The 20,770-nt window shown below is 39.6% G+C and overlaps 1 protein-coding gene across 50 annotated transcripts in view; it reads right to left on the bottom strand.

Annotated features, from left to right (window-relative positions):
- Nrxn3 (neurexin 3) overlaps positions 1-20,770 on the bottom strand; it is a 1,550,418-nt gene that overhangs the window by 137,613 nt on the left and 1,392,035 nt on the right. For 29 of the 50 annotated variants that reach the window (XR_012907734.1, XR_012907733.1, XR_012907732.1 and 26 more), the window contains one exon: positions 3,688-3,777. The exons of the other annotated variants lie outside the window; for them this stretch is intronic. Coding sequence is in view for 23 of the 29 variants with exons in the window: in XM_075948192.1 (XP_075804307.1) it covers positions 3,688-3,777 (90 nt within the window). In the remaining 6 variants the exon portion in view is untranslated. The remainder of the gene's footprint in view (positions 1-3,687; positions 3,778-20,770) is intronic. 50 annotated transcript variants of the gene reach the window in all.

Here is a 20,770-nt window from a genome sequence, read left to right on the forward strand (position 1 = left end):
TAAGAATCTTGGAACCATTCAAAAGAATCTCATACTTTAATGATAACAAAATTCCCTAGGTCCCAGGGATGTAATCAGTTCATTCCATACTTTCCCAAGAATCCCTTCCATGTCCTATGAGTTGGTGCCATTTGACAGTTGTATAATTTTTGTCTCTGTTCCCTTCACATGAGATATAACATGTTCAGTGCACAATGGTGCAAGGTAATGGGCTGGAGTTCACACTTCTTTCTTTGGGAGCCATACACTTACTATAATACAAATGGGATAATAATTTTTACTTAACTTCATATCAGCATGTGAAGCATCTTACCATACTGATTTAGAAGAAAGTGTATAGTGGGAGATTTCCAGGATATAACTTTAATATCTTAAACTAGATAGCCTCCATGCAAGGTATCTTCTATATATGAACAACTGCTTCCCATTTATGACATTATCTCTCTCTTTCTGTTTTACTCTCTCCCCATCTTCCTCCCTTTCTCTTTCTTATGTAGCCCAGCATTGATGATTAGTTAATGGCTGAATAACCTTGATTATATATAGAAGATTTTATTCTAATATCCTTGCAATGCTTCATAACAATAACCTCTTATAATGGTCCTCATCTTACTTTCTTGGGAAGATTCATTTTGCCAGCACTTAAAAATAAAAAGACAGTCAGAGAAAATTGAAATTCAAACTGCAATGATGGATTGCCTTCATTCTGTTTTCTATAGTTCACTCCATAAAGTGGTCATTGCTTATTCAGGAATGACCGGAGAATGAGTAAAGGCAGGGCATGTTTGAGGCCATTAGACTGAGGAGTTGCTTTATTCTTGGTTATCATTGCTTTGCTATAGAGACCCGATCACTCACTTCCCTGGTGGGTGAGACAGAGAAGGGGGCTATCCAAGTTTCAATTTCTCTTCATGCCATAGGAAGTGCGTTGGGGTTTCTGTTAGCTTATTTGCTTGATAGGCTAGATCTTTTTCCTTTTGTTTCACAACCTTCTCCTAGCCCTCTGCACTTTTCCTGGGTGGTTAAGGACAAAACTAGAAATCTCTGTAGGAAGAGGGCACTCTGTCTCCTGCCATGTCTTCCTGCTACTACCTCATCTCTCTTTAGCTGCACAGGAGATCATGGATAATGGGGAAACAGTTTCAATACCTTCTCCTTATGAAAGATGTACATAACTGACAGGAGAAGTTTCTGTGTTTTTTTTTTCTTTTTCATTTGCCCAAGGTCCTTCAAAATCTATGCCTGAAATCATTCTCATTGTTGTTATTGATAATGTGTAATTTTTAGAATAAAAATATCATTATACATATGCACTTGAATAAATGTGTGTTATAAATATATATGCATATATTTTTGGAATCTGAGAGTTGTTCTACCAGCAATAACATGAAATTTGATAATAACACCAGTGCAGTATTCCTAGCCTGTAACTGTTTATTTCATTTTAGATGCACATCCTTTTGGAAGCCAATATTTGTTGTTTCATTTTAACACCAAGTTCACATAGGCTTAGATTAAATCTCTGCACGTCTCTAGTCAGTGTTGCACAAAGACTAATTAATTAAATCTCAGAATACCCTGGGGGAATAGGCAGTATTATTTCTCCTCTCCTCATATGGGAAATCTGAGACACAACGAGGTTAAATGGATTGTCTAAGGTCGGAAAGTCAGTCAATAGCAGCCAGCCAGCAAACAGACTTGGGAATGCTGTGACCCAGCTCTCCTCCCCAATGACAGAAGTAACTCCAAAGAAATGCTCCATGTACTTCTAAATGCACCTGTCTAATCATTCTATTTATCTATTTACCCTTTATATATACTCATCTTCACAAACAAGGTAGTTCAGTGCAAATTTTTCATTCCATTTGAAAGTGAAGTTAGCTAGACAGAGGAAGAGGTAAAGAGAATAGAAGCTACTCACTCAGATTACATAAAGAGCAATTTCAGGGAAAACAATAGGAAAAGATAATCTTGCAGTTTGCAATAAGTTATCCAATAACATGATCGTACTATACTTACATATATATTGAATAAAGAAGCCAAGACACCCCCGCCCTGACCGCCCTTTCCCATCCCAGCATTCAATATGTGTACAAGACCTTCTATTTACACGGAAGCCAGCTGCTAATGAAGCTAGCAGAAGGAAAACTAAAAGCCTACTAACTGCTTTATAATGGGTTGTACAAATGAAAATGCCTGGCATGCTATTAAACTTAGACTTCAAAAGGCAATGGTATAAAATAAAATACTATTAACATAAAATTGAAAGAAACACAAAAAGTTCTCTCAGGCACATGAGACTCCGACATGCATCTAATTCTCTGTCTTAAAAGTGAGGCAGTTGTTGTCTTTAATGTTAAAGGGACTTTATGAGCTGTTGATTACAATCAAAATTATTTGCTTTTTAGAGTTATTCTTAATTTATTTTTAATTAGACCACATATGTTGAAAACAGGGCGTGCAGTTAGGATTTGGTAAGGATTTTCTATGTCTGAATGTCTGAATGTTTTCACCCGGCTAAAAATCACACACAAGCGTCTTTTGTCTTGGTGTTTGTATATTACGGAATAGCCCCAATTCCTCCTCGTCTGTAACTCAGTCAAATCTCTGCAAAATGTAAGGTGCTCTTTTAGATCTCGAGGCAAGAGCTAGCTTATGCTGTCTCAAGAAAGAACAGAACTTCTAATTTTCTTGGAGATAAGAAAATTGGCTTCATCGAAAGATAACTGGGTATCTCGTAAACAAAAGAAACCTCATAGAAAATTCTCCCAGGATTCCTAACTGCTGCCCTTGTTTGTTCACGGAGTGGTTGTTTCTGTCAGCAAATCAGAACTTGCCGCGTTGCTTTTCGTGAGACTTTTCCCTTACCAACTCATTGCCTTAACAACTTACACTTGGTTGCATAAAACATCGTAGGAACGCACGAGGGTATCACACCACCAAAGTGGAAAACAGGTTTGTTTCATTTTAGTCTCCTGCAGCAACTGGAATGTAATTAAGCTCTCCTAGAAACTTTCGCCTCTGATGGTTTGAGTTTAGAGGCAAAATCTGTTCTTTCTCAGCCTTTTCTTTGTTTAAAAACAAATGTTAACATATACTGCTTCCTGTATCACATCTGTTTTAAGCAGTTTAAGTTACAAGACTTGATCGAAGATTTTTTGTTTTGTTTTGTTTTGTTTTGGTTTGTTTTTTTTTGTTAACCACGCTATAGACAGTAAAGCCAAAACAGCCTCAAGATGTAAGTTTAATAGGTTCTTTTGAAAATTCTTTAGAAAGCTTTGGTGAGAGGTAATTTAAAACAAATTAACAAATAATGTCATGCAATGGTTAAATTGCCATAATCCAGCTCGCTCTCTCTCTCTCTCTCTCTCTCTCTCTCTCTCTCTCTCTCTCTCTCTCTCTTTCTCTCTCCCTTTCTTTTAAAGAGCTTTCTGGAATTTGGTGTCCGTGGCTGTCATGCGGGCAGCAGGCTAGATGTTAGTCCCTTTAACTGTGTTTTAATGGCGATGTATTATTGCATGATTTATCAACATATGGCAGGTGGAAGCTGACACAAATTATAATGAAAATTAAAACAGTCATTTATGCAGCAGGCGATTATCATTTAAGGAACATTTATTCTGCAGGCTTTAAAAACGAGGGTTTAGAATCAAATGATTTTAGAATGAAAGTTTTAACGACCGTTACCTTTTTCCTGCAGCCACTCCTCTACGGGCCGGTTATATTTGAAGGGGATTTTCTGTTTTACCATTTGGAGGCGTTCATTATCAGTGTTGCCTTTAAAGTTTAAAAAACAGCTTAAAGAACAATCTGAAAAGTCAATAGGTCATTAAAAAAAACATCCTAGGTGTTCAGTTTGTTTTATGAAGGTTTTTAGAGATAGATATCAATTTATCTTTAGTAGAGGTGGAGTTGAAGCCGCTCTGCCCTTGGAGGATGGGCCTGAGGTCAGATTGATCTCAGCTGTGCAGTGCTCCATCATGTTTTGGTCACGTGATTTGGGATAGAGCTCTGTAAGCGGTTGGGCTATTTACGGAAATCTCATTACAGTTCCACCCTCTCTCCTCCTTCTTCTATCTACCACTGACTTGGTCTCAGTGAAATTCAATGATCTCATTGAGTTGAATAATTCTACTACCACTGCCACGTCAATTGCACAATGAAAAGGTAGCATCCAGCTCCTCGGTCACTGTTTTCCCAATGGGATCCATTTAGGAGCAAAGTGCCCTTCTGCTCCGCTCAAGCATCTGTACTTGCAAACTCTGGATTCTAGAAAAAGGCACCGAGATAATGACTGAATCCCTGCTAGCCATGGGAGACTGGCCAAAAAACATTTTCAGGGTTTTGTTACATTCTTTTGTTTGTCTGGTTGGTTTGGTTTTCTGAGATAAGGCTCTGTATTTCTGATTAGTGTTGACTTACGGTAGCTCCCCTGTTTCACCCCCTAAAGCTTGGATTAAAGGGAGATTTCTTACTCCAAAAGAAAACTCTGATATTACTGTACTTAGGTGAAACTGGCGGAGGCATACAGGTGGCACAGTAGAACTCCATCTTTTCTGTTGCACATTTTAAGCAGATGGAACCCACAGAGAACATAACTTCAGGCAAAGGAAGTTATACTGCTATATAGCATTTACAGGGTTTTAGGCACTTACATTTTATTAGTGCTACACCATGCTGGCGCAGCTGTTCATTCTCTTTCTCTCTTGTTCTGCCTTCCCCCCTCTTTCTATTCTGTGAAAGGGTTGTCTTGAACATGAATCTATTCAAAAAGCCTGTTAGGAATATTTCTACCAAGCATGAAATATCAAATTAGTTTCAGGCTCAAACATTGTGTTTAACTGATGGTGTGGCCCCTCTTCCTTTTTTAACTGCTATTACCACTCCTGGGCGGTTCTTCTAATTAGGCGATACTTGGAAAGTGGTGGTGTGGATTTATACCCCTAATGAATATGCTTCCGATAACAAAATAATGAAGGCATGCTTGGGGAACTGTTTTAGCTCATCAGCCAACCTCACATTGATTTAGTAAAAAACAGAGCACTGTAATTCATCATGTTTGGTTCAGAGCTCCGTATTAAAATTTAAGGAACTCCATTCCAACTTACTAATATTTTAAAAGGGAAATAAAAATTTTGAAACAGGGGGCTCGGGAGGAAAGTACAGAGAAGCCTGGAAGCCAGAGCGAATATGAGCCTGTAGCATCATATCAGGCCAAGTAAATAGAAGTGAGCTATGGCACTTCAATCACAGAGCCATTGCAAAGCAGTTATCACTGGCGGAGAAGATGTCTCATGTGACAATTAGGACCTGCTTGCTGGGCTTGGAGGGGGAAGATAAGAGAATCCAATAGAAACTGGGTAGTACTATCAGAGGCTGGTTGTTCCCCCTAGTCTTCTCTAATGAAGACATTATTCTAAACATTTGAATCTTCTTTCCTGTTCTGGAATTTAAACAAACAAGCATGGCTCATGAGAAGCAACTATAGGTATGCTTCTAGCCCACAATGTAGATTTCTATCTGCCTACATAAATTATAACATACCAACATATCAAAGGGCAGTTTTAGTTCATTGGAGGCTTTCTTGTCCAGCCACTCAAGACCTAAAGTTGTTGCTTGGAACTACCAAACAAACAAAAAGTTATTGGGGGATAATTTAGATAAAGGGAGCTGAATAATCAACAGTTTTGGATTTTCATGGATAATTGAAAGCTTTTCCCTAAGTGCTGTCCCAATACGGCCATCGTGAAGGACACTGGCTTAACTGTACCATATAACTCCAATTATTGATTGTGATGATTGTTGTCCTTGGAGGACAAATGTTATTTTGTATTCTATTAGTCCAAAATAAATTGAGTAGCTTCTCCCGTGTTTTCATAGAAAATGGGTACTTTTCTGAAAAGAACCCACACACCTAACCCAGCAGGTAACAGCTAAGGTGTACACTGTAAGGTACCACAGCACAATGAGACACCACAGTGAGGAATGACAATCAGTTGTGCTGGGTTCACCTTTGATAAATTTTGCTGCTTTGAGTTTTCTGCATTTATCACCAGTGTGGACTCTGTGACTAAACACAGTGCTGATTTTCACTCTCCTCCCTGGAATGAAATAGTAAAGTCAAAAAGAAATATAAAATGATAAATCTTACTAACCCGAAGGGCAACTGCAGAAATAACAACTAAAAGTTCCAAATTGTCAGTGGTGTCTAGATACCAAGTTAATTAATTGACAGGCTATATTGATTTACTTTCTCTAAATAGATAGGTGTTCTTAGCTCTCCCAAAGAGCCCAGCATCCGTGATTCATCCCCCTTTAACTATAAAGCAGGGTAGGAAATCATGTAGGGACACAGTAAAGGCTGGAAAGAGAGGAAGCTCTGGGGTACCCAATGGAGAAAAGCACAGCTGGAATCAACCTAGGACCTCTCTGAAAGCATAAAGCGAGAGTCCATTCTTCTCCACCTCAGCTTTAAAGACATTTAGAAGCATGTTTTAGGTCTTGCGTGCCAGACTGATACCATCTGGCCCCTAGGACAGTGATCTAGCACACTGTTAAAAGCTGTGAGAGATGGAAGGCCATTTGGAAAAGCACATCGATTTAAGTCACCACATTAACACAGTTCTTAGTCTCTTTTCATGTTCTTGTTGGCTTTTATTTTAATTTATCTAAAATACTAGTAAAATCTGTTTAAGAAACACATGCAAGTGAATGAGATCATATGCCCTAAACCCCATTCCATAGATTGATGGGAGGGCAGATCTTTATATAAGAAGCCATACAGAGGACTATTCTGATAGCGGCACAAACCTCTTTAAATTCATATACATTGTTATTAAGTACACAATGATACTAAGTTGTACATGTCATATAACAACTAGCATAGACACTTAAAGAGACGAATTGATTATTTAACAAAAATTATGTTATACTCAGGATAGAATGGCCTTATGAACAGTAATGTCCTTCAAATAAAACATATACATTACCAGTTTGACAGAAACATCAGTTATTTACCACATGGAGAAACCCATTAATTATATAAAGGGGTCTTAAAATAAATACTTAAGCTAATTATATGAATCTGACATCTACATAGAATGGAATTTCAGGAAAACAAATAGTCATGTTTTAGCCTACCTGAAATAGAATTTGCACATGTTTATTCTTTGTCACTCTTGACACGGTATTGAGATTTTTATACAATTGGTTTCTGACAGTCACTAACACTAATATCAAGTAGTTCTACTTCTGGAGACATGCCCAAAATGCACTGTGAAATTATAACATTGTGGAGAGCCGAAGGCTCTGAGTCAAATCACTAAAGCCCAACTGGTTCATACACATAGCCCTGAGCATCAGCTAGAACTACCTCACAGTTCCTACTTTGGGATTAACCCTCTGAGGATGAAAGTAATGGAATCAGAGTAAGGTAAAGTGAGGGAAACATGTTGGCTTTCCATTTGGTCCCCAGCTTGTATCAGTATCCCTTTAAGATGAGGACTTGAAATTTGCTAATCAACCCAATAAACAAACATAAGATAAAATAAAAATAAAGATAAAAGTATCCTTCAACTGGATAATTGAATGAATACAAGAAGGAAATTCTTACATAGAACAGAAAGTAGTATGTCTAGCACTTACTTTGTTAGGAGTCATGTTAATTTTTTTAAAAAGCTCTAATCAATACAGTGTCAAAGTTTAAGCTATGGAATTTGATAATCTGTTTTAGAGTTGTATATTTAGCATTTATTAGCTCTATGTCTTTGGGGAAGTCACTTATCATTAGACCCTTCTTGTGTCAGTTCACCATAGGACGTAACGCTGACTTACAGAGGGTAAAATATACATAATCACTGATATATAGAAAACACTAATTTCTTTGTGAGGATAATATTAATAAAACTTATTTCTCCTGTGATCCAAAGAAAGTACACTAGTTCTAGGGTTTGTGCCCATGTTGTTCAAACTTTATCAGTTGTCATTCAAAAGATGACTATATCCCATTGGGACTCACAAGGAACAACTGATTGTAAAACAAGTAAAAACATTGCAAATGTCCCTCTGAATCTCCAGCTCTTGATGTTTATATTTCTAAAATATATTAAGCTAACTCCATTTCCAAAGCAAAGTGGGTTTCTAAAACCACTGAAAGTAAAAGAGCAATTCAGGCACTGACAAATGGGATTTCTTGGCCCAGCCACAGGTAATGATGATATAGCGCCATTGAGTTGAGGTGGAGTATCTTAAAGGTTCTGGCAATTTGCACCGGACTGGCATAAAGTGCTTTTCTGCAAATAGACTATTAATACCATCTGAAGCGTTGTCAAGCACGTAGCCATGCTGATAGGAATAACTGTAACAACATTCACCTGCATAAAATTAATGCCAGAGGTATTTTGGCCTTTTGTTTTGAGCTCTGGAATGAGGAAAGGAAAGTTTTCTTTATTGCTCTGTCAACACTAAAGAAACGAGAGCGCAAGCCTAATGAATAGTTGGGGACTGAGGATGTGGACTACAGCTCGTGGCAAAAGAAAATCGATGCTGGTAGCTTCCGTTGTAGGGCAGTTCACAGTTTCTAGCCATGCCCGTGTCCCCCAAGGAACACTTTGTGAGTTTCAAAGAAAATATATAACACGGAAGAAAAAGCACCAGGGAACTCTCTGAGTGTGGCTCTGGCCACATTCCTGGAGCTTTCCCTAAACAGCTCTCTTAAGAGTCAAATGGGTAAGTGTACTGCCCAAAGGGCTTCTAAAATGTTCAATCACTTGTAAGGGATGGATGGACCTCAACAAAGAGCTAATATCTTATGTTTATAAAGTGCCTTTCAACCAAAGAACTCAGAATGCAATTATAAACACCATCTCATTAATCCTCACGACACACCTTTAGGCTGCAGAAAAGGACCTATTTGTATGCTGTGAGCCTTGATCCTTTAGTGTGTCAAGACAAAGAAATTAATCTCTTAAAACAGAAAACTTATCGGATGGAGGAAGTGAGATTTAAAGACCCAGAACACATGGGCATTATTAACTAAGGGAATTTTTTTATACAACCACTCTACTTGCTCCTTCAGCTGGGGAGAACTACTTTTCCTGAAGCACAAGATAAATAGTCATGTGGAATTCCTAGGTAGACCCTGGCATGACTGACAGAGCTCACTTCTTCTGACCATGGCATGTTTCTTTCTCCCTTTACGAAAGAAGTTGAGATATTCGGGCAAAGGTGCAATTCTATATCTAGCTCTCCAAGTGGCCCAGTCCTTATTCCTTGCCATCTGCTGCTGTCTGAAAACACGTTTTTCATGCACATATGTTAACTCTGAATGGTTCTTTCATATGCTAAAAATAAATCGAGGGGCTATTTTTTATTGGAATATTATGATGCTGAAGAAATCTGATGCAATAATTAGGACATATATTATCACTTTCCGTATTTTCTCCGTCCTCAACTGTCAGCCAGAAGCTTCTTTCTTCTAAATTCTTTCCTACTTTATGAATGTATCAAGAGTGTTTTGAATCAATGTTGGATTAATAAAATGAGGTCCGGATGACTGCAACATCTTCATTCCCTCCCACAGTCAAATACAGTGTTCTGAAGGAATTTGAATAGAACGTTTTCAGTATTGCTGGGTTTCAGAGTATTAACTTCTCATTTAAGAGCCAATCACAAAACTGAAATACTATAAATGAATGAAACATAACCTGGATGTAATATTTACTTTCCTCACTCTTCATTCCTGTGATTATTCTTTTTTTTTTCATTTTCGAGATAGGGTTTCTCCGTAGCTTTTGGTTCCTGTCCTGGAACTAGCTCTTGTAGACCAGGCTGGCCTCGACCTCACAGAGATCCGCCTGCCTCTGCCTCCCGAGTGCTGGGATTAAAGGCCTGCGCCACCATGGCCCGGCTTCCTGTGATTATTCTTAAATGCACACTGAGGATATACTAGTATGTTCTCTGGATTTGTATTTCTCCTTTATAGAAAGCTTATGTATTACCACATCTTTAAATGTCAATTTCTTTACATGTAAAATGTTATTGTTGTAATATCTATAATGTAGAATTGTTTTGAGAATTAACTGAGGGATGTTATGGGGAGCAATTATCAAGGTGTGCACCATACAAATCCTAGATACAGAACTTCATTTTTGTTGTTTCAAACAAGTACCAGATTCTGAAGTATTAAACTGAAAAGAGGTGAATTCAATGAAAATTACTTCCCTGCAAAGATCTTAATGCAGAACATTTCTATATGTCCTTATCAAAATAAGCTTTACCATGTGCCCTTCAGCCATTTGGCATATGACCATTCAAGATTCCAACCTCAGCTCCTTTTTCCCTCTTACCATGCATGCCCTCCTTGTGACAAAAGCCACCATACTGTCTTCAGCCTTATCTATCCTCACGATCTATGCACTCATGTGTGTCTGCCTTCTGCATGAGCATCCTGCCACTCTTTTGGCTTGTTGGTTTCTGTTGTTCCTATTTACCCTCCTTTTGCCATTGCTGTGCCAAGGGTATGACAATCGATGCTTTTGAAGCCAGAATGCTAGAATATCAGATTTACAAATTCTGTTCACAGAAACATGCTTGTGTGCTGTTCCTGTATCACTCAGAGGAGTGGCAGAAGTAGTGAGAGAACAATTTTACTTGGTATCACCTAGTCAAGTTTTCATCCTCAAGAAAAGAATGTCACACTGGGGCTGGAGAGATGGCGTTAAGTAAATCTTTTGCTCCTGTAAAAGACCTGAGCATGGTACCCAGCACATATATCAGACTGCTTACAATGAATGGAGTATAACCCAAGCTCTGAGAATTTGATACCCTCTTCTGATCTCCATCAGCACTTGGACTCCTGTCCATGGATACACACACATATACACTCAATTAAAAATAAAATAAATGTAAAATAATGTTATGCAAATGTCTATATCTGTAATATTATAAAAATTTGTGTCATATGCATCTGCTTAGATAGAATGGAATCAATAGTGCTTATAAGGAGAGATTATAAGCTTTTAGATGATATTTCTCAGGTTGCTGTAATTATAATAAAATACTGGAAATGATTAATTCAAAAGTGGAGAAGGCATATTTTGGCTTGTCATTTTAGAAGATACAGGCAAGGTTAGATGATAATATTTGCTTTTCAAGTTCTGGAGAGACATCAAGAATATGTGGTGGAGCAAAATTGCTCCTTTACTAGCCAGGAAACCAAAAGAGGGAATCTAGAGATGCCAGTCATAGCCCACTTCAAGCTGTGCTTTCAGTGATCTAAGAATCGTTCCTAAGATTCTCAAAGTCCCATTTGTCAATTGTTGGTACCATTTCCTGAGTGCACAGAGTCCTAGTCACAGAGCCTGTATTTGTGTTTTCATGTTTTAGTGTGTTTACTATGTTTTCTTCTAGACTTTCAGGATTCCTTACTTTGTATGGAGGGGTCTTTGATTCATATGGAGTTAATTTTGGTGCATGGTGAGAGAAGAGGGTTGAATTTCATTTTTTCATATGTGGATATATAATTTTCCAAACACATTTTTGATGTTGATTTTTTATTTTTTCAGTGTATACTTTTGGGATTTTTGTCAAAATGATCAATCGTACCACAAAGACATGTGCTCAACTATGTTCATAGCAGCATTGTTTTCATACCCAGAACCTGAAACAACCTACATGCCCCTCTACCGAAGAATGGATAAAGAAAATGTGGTGCATTTACACAGTGGAGTACTACACAGCAGAAAAAAATGATGACATCTTGAAATTTGCAGGCAAATGGATGAATCTAGAAAACATCATATTGAGTGAGGTAACCTAGACCCAGAAAGACAAATATCATATGTAATCACTCATAGTGGCTTTTATACACAAAGAAAAGAAAACCAGCCTACAAATCCCAATCCCAGAGAACCAAGACAACAATGAGGACCCTAAGAGAGACATATATGAATCTAATCTACATTGAAAATAGAAAAAGACAAGATCTCCTGAGTAAACTCGGGTCATGGGGACGATGGGATAGGCTTGAAATGGTGAGAGGGTTAAAGGGGAGAGAAAAGAAAAGAAAGGGAGCAAAGAAAAATGTATAGCTCAATAAAATCAATTTTAAAAAGATAAAAATTAAATGCCTAGAATTGCATGGGCTTTTGTATGCAGCTTGTATTGTATCTCATTGATGTTCATGTTTGTTTTTGTGACAGTACTTTTTTTCTTATATACTATGGTTCTGTAGTATAATTTCAGATCAAACATGCTCATCTCCCCAGCATTACCCTTTTTCCTCAGGATTGCTCTAACTCTAAAACCTCTTAATGGTTTCCCTGCCTCTAATGGAGACATCCTGATGACCAAACACTTAATATAAAGACATTGGGGACATTCAAGATTCAAAATATAGCAGAGAACAGCCTTGAAGCTCATGCCTAAAAGTGAATACAGATAGTGCTCTATTTATGATAGCATTGTATTATGATAAACACATTATAAGTAAAAAGAATAATTGAAATCTTAAAATACACTTGATGTAGCTAAGCTATCTACTCTAGAGCATGTATTATTTCTCCTACATTATTATATATCTAACTCGGAACTACCACTTGATGCCTTTCATACCAAAATAGAGTATATTACCACACATTTCTAGTTTACAAAAGGTCAAAATTCAAAGCATGTTTACTTTTGAATGTGTATTGCTTTCACGTCATTATAAAATTAAGCAAAAACTGCAAGTTGAACTATTGTAAGTCTAGGACCAGCTGCATGTCCCTTCCATGATCTAAATGTCACTGTTCCTGCTCTATGTGATGCCCGCATACATTCTGGTTAGGGTCAGGTGTGCATAATTTGTCTAAGCAACCACTATTTACCATTTGCTTTATTACCAACCGAAATTGAAGATGGTTCCCAGAGGAACTGTCTCCCATAAATATTAGTCAATTTTGCATTCATGCAATGCAAGTTTTGAACTTCAAAGCAGGACTTTAATTACATCCCAGTAAATTTATTCTCTTTTTGTTTCCTAACAGCTTTCAAACATGATAAGAAAATGTTTCCCTCTGGATTTCTTTTGGGTTTTGTAGGACGTATCTCTCTTAGCTTTGTGTCAACAGGAAGATGTAATAAGTCTATCTTTTGTACACTTATTTTAGTCACTGAGGTTTTCTTTTTTTCAAAGAGGGAAGATTGCGGTGTGGCTTTATCATGTGTTCAAATTCATTGTAATTTGTTTCTCCAAGAGGCAGAGCTCGATTTTCAAAACTCAAAAGTAGGCTGGATTAAAGACATGATCTTTATTTTCAAGGACTTTTTCATGGTCATTGGTGTTACACTGCATGTGTACTGTGTGAGGGTATCGAATCCCTTGGAGCTGAAGTGACAGACAGTTGTCAGCTGCCAGGTGGGGGCTAGAAGTTGAATCTGAGTCCTCTTGGAGAGCAGATAGTGTTCTTAATCACTGAGCCATCATCTCCCTGGTCCCAAAGACATGATTCTAAGGAGTAGGGCATCCATCTGTGACCTGATGGAGCATGTGAAGAGAGTGGTCCTGCAGAATGACAGCCACAGGATCTCCATGACTTGAGACAACAGCAGGATATCAGGAGCCTCAGTGAGGGTCCAGTGACGATGTTGTGCCAGGGGCCTCGAACCATATCAATGACTCATTGCAATGCAAATAGGGCTGACTGGACAAAAGGACATAGTGTATGACACACCACATCTACCCGTGCCATTAGGATGAGCACAGAGGTGTTGAAGAGGCAGAAAAGATAGAGGAGTGAGGTGGGTTTTTTGCTTTTTTCATTTTTAATTAATTGGGTGGGGTAGCTTTGGGAATTCTGTAGGGTGAGGGGTGAATATGGAGCAGGATTGGGGTGCATGATGTGAAATTCCTAAAGAATCAATAAAGAATTATGCTATTAAAAAGAAATTCTGATATTAAAATGATAATGTTCATTGTCAGTGAAAATGAAATGAGATGGCCAAATTCTATGCATGCAGACCAAAGAGTGGGGCGTGGTGGAAGCAACTGTGTTGATCTTAGAACTTAAGTTGTTAAAGAGCTCTGAGATTCTCCCTTCCTTCCGGGGATTGCTCCTACAATGAGGTTGTAGTCACAAAGACACTTAAGAACTCAGGACCGCGAGGGGTGCACCCACACACTGAGACAGTGGGGATGTTCTATCGGGAATTCACCAAGGCCAGCTGGCCTGGGTCTGAAAAAGCCTAGGATAAAACCGGACTCGCTGAACATAGCGGACAATGAGGACTACTGAGAACTCAAAAACAATGGCAATGGGTTTTTGATCCTACTGCACGTACTGGCTTTGTGGGAGCCTAGGCAGTTTGGATGCTCACCTTACTAGACCTGGATGGAGGTGGGTGGTCCTTGGACTTCCCACAGGGCAGGGAACCCTGATTGCTCTTTGGGCTGACGAGGGAAGGGGACTTGTTTGGGGGAGGGGGAGGAAAATGGGAGGCGGTGGCGGGGAAAAGACAGAAATCTTTAATAAATAAATAAACAGGAAAAACAAATAAAAAAAAGAAGTGTGTTTATAAGAAGGTTTATAAAGAGGTGGACAAGGTAAGGAATTGAGGTAGTGAGGAAGAAATAGATAGGAGATAAAGTCAACGAGCCCCCTATCCTTTTGAGGGATAATCAATCTCCCATGCATGAGGAAGTCTCCAGAGGACAAGAGTCCCAGCAGAAAGTCCAGCTACAATTGAACAGATGCTTGAGTGAGAACCACCTGTCTAAGCTGTTACCAAAGTATGACCTATAGAAAGCATGAGGTAATAAATGCTACTTTTATTATTTGTGCTGTCTCCCACATAAACTGGAGTGCTTTCTACATAGCAACGCTCTGAAAGTCACTATAGAACTGATCAACCTTAATGACATTGCTTTATAGCTTTCCTTATGTTGTACAGTTCAGGAAGAAAATCCATCACTATGCCTAGAAGTTTATAACAATCTCATTGTCTATCCATTTGTTATAATCAGCCAGAGGGAAATTATATTAGTTTGTTAAGATATGTTTAAATGAACCTGGGTTAATCCTCAGACAGCATTGGATTCTTTATTTAATATGATTAAATATTCTCAATTTTTGTCAAATGAAGCATGACAAATTGTAGATATAAATCCCAAGTTTAAGAGACACGTTTTTTATATACAAAATAAGATTCAGGGCATTTTTCTAGTTCTATTTTCTATTCTAATTTTCTCCTATTCGGTATTTTTAAGTGAACAGAATCAGGGCATAGAGTACAGGTTCCTTATGTCCCTTGGGAGCTTACCTGGGACCCAGAAATTTGATCTCTTTGAAAAACCTATTTTGACATTTTCTCACTACAGTCTGAGGGAATCTACCAACGACACAAATATTGTCTATGTGTAGTGTCTATGTTACCATTGAGGCACATCTTTTGAGAGGTCTGCCAAACCTTGTACATAATCACAATGTAGATTCTGACAAGCAAGTTTACAAAAATGGATTGCTTATTCTTTGAGAGAAGACATTTGTAAGGTTAGATAGTCTTCAAAGGATATTTGTGAAATAGAATTTCCCTAATTTGTTCTTCTTCACAGCTCTGTGTCTTTGGAATTTGGAGGCCAGACTAGCCTGGGAAAACATCAGAGTATATCGTTGAGTAAAACCTCTCCCTATGGAGTTCTTGAGTAAGAACTGTGTCCACACCTATTTGTTTAACATTATGGCAGTCCCAAGACTTTAAAGAATGTGACCATTAACAGCTGTGCATCACTTGTAAGATTCAAAGTTCAGATGTATACAGCACTGTAATGTGGACCAATGTTCAAAAAATCCCAGCGAAGAAGTCACCTCAGGGAATGCAGTAACTTGGTGCACCTTGAATTCACATAGTGCCTCATTAACTCTACTTGGCAAATTAATTCATATTGATTTGTTTGTGAGATTGCACTTTGGTCTCAAATATGGTTGTAAACAAAGAAAAATTATAGACAACAATGTTTAAACTCAGAGAAACATCTAGAGAAAATTTGGATTAGTGTGAAGACTGTTTTTAATATATAGCTGTCTGTTTAAATAGAAAAGGAAGAAAGATGAAAGGGAAGAGAGCAAGAGAGACTATACCCTATATAATAATAACATCAAGTTTTCCAAATGATACTGACTTACTATAAGTACTCCAAAATGGCTATTTAATTTAAAACATCTTAATTCAACTTAAGGCAAAATGATCAAATACACTAAGTGTATTTGTAGTGAAGAAAGGAAAGCAAAAAAATATAGATTCATGATATAGTATGAAAATAAGCAAAGATAGAGAACAGATATATCTGGGGAGAAGGCTCTGATAATAAAGTGCTTCTGCTAGCCTGAAAACTCAAATCAAATCCCTGTCATCCGTGATGAGGGAATGAGGAAGGAAGGGAAGAGACAGAGATACACAGACAGACAGACAGACACACACACACACACACACATACACACAGGAAGAGAGAGAGAGAGGGGGGGGGGAGTGCAAAAGTTGCTAATTTCCAAGTTTATTTAGAGACCAGAATGTAAGATTGAAAGGAAACATATCTGGTGGAAAATCTGTTTACTACCGTGCTACCACCAGGGCCTTTCTTCTCTTTCAATGTGTCCAACTGAAGGGCAGCTAACTGCTCATTCCAATGTCCGTACATTGGAACTTTTACAATGGGACTCTGTCATTCCCCCCACTAGCAGTGAGTCTGTCTTTCTGCTTTGGGTCCTGGGCTGACTGTTGGAGATCCTCTGCCACAGGCCCATTAGCCAAGGTGAGGAGAGGTGAAAACCGAACAATGCTGATGATGTCTGCTTGCCCCCTCTTCCTGCAATAACCTATGATGGCAAAATGAAGAAGGTTGGGATAGGTTCTTCCTCCACCAGAAGAGAGAGCCAGCTACCCAAGAATCCCCATGCAACTCAATAGTGTCATCTGAGTCCCCAGTAGTGAATGATAAAACTGTGAAGCACTGAGAACTTGATCCTGTCCTGAAGCCCTCGTGGGAGAAAAGAATCCAAAGAGAGTCAGCTGGGCTTCTCTCCAGCAATTCTGGCTACACCTTTCTTTCACGCAAAAAACTGGAATGTTAATCAGACATGTGGAAGTGGGTGCTTCAAACTGACCTCCAAATAAATAATATAATATGCTTCACACTATCAGAGTATGGACCCTTCTACTGAGATAGAAATGGATAGGCACCTTACATGCCACAAAACCCAGGGTTCTGTTTCAAAAATAGTGGATCACTTTGCTTGGCTCAGATGTGAATTTTCAAAAGATCATGTGCATAGAATAGTAGCTGCCTTGGCCAAAATGTCTTTCCCACCGGGTGTACCTGTCTCACAGATTCTCTTGCAATGTGTTGGAACATTTGTCTCATAGTTTCCAATAACTTGTAATATGGCCACAGGCATGCTGGGAAAAACATTTCACATTTCCTGCATTCAGCCAAACTGTAAATAAATACACTTTAAGAAAAACCAATTCGTTTCCTGATTTTTTTTGGAGTAGAGGTAAACTGAGGCAGTGGGTTTGAGGCTTATGTATCTGCTTCATCTAAGACAACTCGAACAGTAAGGTGGAAGGAAGGAGGGGAGGGAGGAGGAAAGAAACGGAAGAAAGAATGAAGGAAGGGAGAGAGGGGAAGAAAAGAAAAAAAAAAAACTCTATGAGCCACAGAAATTTGACACAACAAATAACAGACCAAAAAACCAAAATAATAGTCTAGAAGTCAGGCAATCTGTAAAGGATGGTTTACTTGATATGGGAAACACAGAACTCTCTGCTATAAGAGTTGTCATTATGGTCCTACAAGAAGCACCAAACAGCTTAGCTGCTTTCTGTCTCTGGAGTTTAAAGAAGTCTGGAATCCAGAGTCATGGATGAAGACTTGAGATGGAAGCACAGACCTGGGTCCTTGCTATACAACGTTAGCAACGTACCTCTTTTCAAGGAAAGACAAACCAAATCCACAAAACACAATAATGCAGCCTCCGAAGGAAGAAGAAAAACGTGAGGCGGTAGTGGAAAAATGGCAGAAAAATCAGGATGGCTTGATATTTCCCCAGTTTTCTAAGAAGGAGAGGACACAGTTTACTTAACCTCTTCCTATCTGTGTTTGAATGAAGAGTGAACCCTTTAGTAAAAAGAATGAGATGAATTCTGAGTTCCTGGCACAGTGGTCCTCACCAATGGCATGAATCACCATCAATGATTCCATGGGGCTTATTAAAAATTCACATACTCTTTGTCTTAACAAACATGGCTTTTACTCCCAGCCTTAAGCCTAACCTTCCCAAACCAATCTTAACCAAAGAACTTATGTCACAGTAGGATATGAACAGTCCCTGATCTGGAAATGTTTGTCTCTACTTAGAATAGCAAAATAATCACTTCAACCTTCTCTATCAACACAACACTAAAGACAAAACCTTTGAAACCCAAGCTAGATAAACAAAACAAACAGTTCCATCTTTCAACCGAGGCTTTTAAAAAGAAGCTTTAAGGTGGGGGTGGGGTGGGATGGGGGTAAGGGGAGATGGGGAGAGAAAAGGGAGAAGGGGAGGATGGGGGGAACTTGGGGAAAAAGGAGGATTGGGATAAAGAGAGGTTGGATAGGGGAGCACGGAAACACAATTCTTAGTTAAGGGAGCCACCTTAGGGTTGGCAAGAGACTTGAACCTAGAGTGGCTCCCAGGAGCCCAAGCCGAGGTCCCCAGTTAGTTCCTTGGGCAGCTGAGGATAGGGAACCTGAAATGACCCTAGCCTATAGCAATAATGACGAATATCTTGCATATCATCATAGAAACTTCATCTGGTGATGGATGGAGATAGAGACAGAGACCCACACTGGAGCACTGGACTGAGCTCCCAAGGTCCCAATGAGGAGCAGAAGGAGGGAGAACATGAGCAAAGAAGTCGGGACCACGAGGGGTGCACCCACCCACGGAGACAGTGGAGCTGATCTACTGGGAGCTCACCAAGGCCAGCTGGACTGTGACTGAAAAAGCATGGGTTAAAACTGGACTCTCTGAACATGGAGAACAATGAGGGCTGATGAGAAGCTAAGAACAATGGCACGGGGTTTTGATCCTACGCAATGTGCTGGCTTTGTGGGAGCCTAGCCAGTTTGGATGTTCACCTTCCTAGATATGGACAGAGTGGGGAGGACCTAGGACTTACCACAGGGCAGGGAACCCTGACTGCTCTTTGGACTGGAGAGGGAGGGGGAGAGGAGTGGGAGGAGGGGGAGAAGGGTGGGAGGAGGGGGAGAAGGGTGGGAGGAGGGGAAGGGAAATGGGAGGCTGGGAGGAGGTGGAAACTTGCTTTTTTTTTCTTCCTTTTCTCAATAAAAAAAATAAAAAATAAAAAAAGAAGCTTTAAACATTAGTGTTTTAAAATGTATAGGTGAGTGTAAAGCAGCCCTTTCAAGTGTGTGTCCCTAGGAATTAAGAGTTAGTATTAGAACGTCATTACTTTAGCACATGAATGACAGGTAGGCTCCAGAGAAAAGCATCACACTGATCAAGATCAGAAGACTGAAGGGCTAGAGAAAGAGTAAGAACAACTAACGTTGCTGAATATTTTGAATGACACCTCAAGGGACACATACTTGTCGGTCATTCGAAATGCATCGTGATTAATGTCATGACTTAAGTTTCAGTTCCTGTTGTACTTAGGAGGCTTAGAATAGCATTAAACACTTTGACATTTCTGTAAACAATTTTTTGGAAAGTTGCTGGTGATAAGTTAGAAATTATATACACATTAAAATTGTTTATTTGAGTCATAATGTCCACTATATTAGCTATATTAGCTGTTGTAGGTGTTCATTTTTCTTTTTCTTTCCAACTATATTTTATCTTGGTAACTGGATTCGTCAGCTCCTTAGTTTGCTCTCATCATCACTCCTGGGATGAGCTCTCCAGCCCTGCCTCAGCTAGCTCACCCAATGCAGCAAGAAACAGAGCCAGTTTTCCTGCTCTAGGACCTCCAGATTCGGGTCCCTCACTCATATTGCCAGGAACAGCTCTTCTGCTTTCTGTTTTGCCTGGGCAAAGTGCAGGGCCCTCTCTCCCAACTGCTGTAGAGGGCTGAAGAGGAAGGGGCAGAATCAGCTTCCCTTCCCTCATGCCCTCAGGGTCTGCTCACCTGTTTCTCCAAGCACAGACCACAGGGTCAGCTCTAGTGTGCTTCCCAGGTGAGGTGCATGCATACCTATGGTGAGGGGTGGTGTCATGTTTCTCAATTGTGGGGTGGGGGTGGGGAGCTCTCCTGAGGTATAGAGCCAGCGGTCCTACTCCAGGGTCTGTGAAGGGTGGGGCTGCTTCGGCCAGCAGGGTTCAATTGATCCCTGTGCTAACCAGGCTGTGGATATCATTACAGTCCCCAACTGCAGCAAGACCAAGCCCGCAGACACGGCCCTTGGCAACAGCTGGGGTTTAGCCACCATCATAACCCAAGTGGCAGCATGGAGCCCTCATGTCAGCATGGCCCCGGCAGGCAGCAGCCCAGAACCAGGGCTATGAGTTGGCCCTCCCCGATATCCACCAAATTTGTGAACTGTTGGAGCAGGTGAAGGGGATTAAACCTACAGATCCAAAAGAGCAGGATCTCTGTGACACAGGACAATAACAGATATCAAAGAAGAGCCCCAGCGAAAGCCCATTATCAGTGGTGTAGCAGAAACCAGAGGTCTTGAGCCAGACCAGTGACTCCAATGACTCCTGGCAATGACACTTGCAAGTGAAAATGA

Source organism: Microtus pennsylvanicus, chromosome 14 (genome assembly GCF_037038515.1).
Source record: "Microtus pennsylvanicus isolate mMicPen1 chromosome 14, mMicPen1.hap1, whole genome shotgun sequence".
Taxonomy (NCBI): Eukaryota; Metazoa; Chordata; class Mammalia; order Rodentia; family Cricetidae; genus Microtus; species Microtus pennsylvanicus.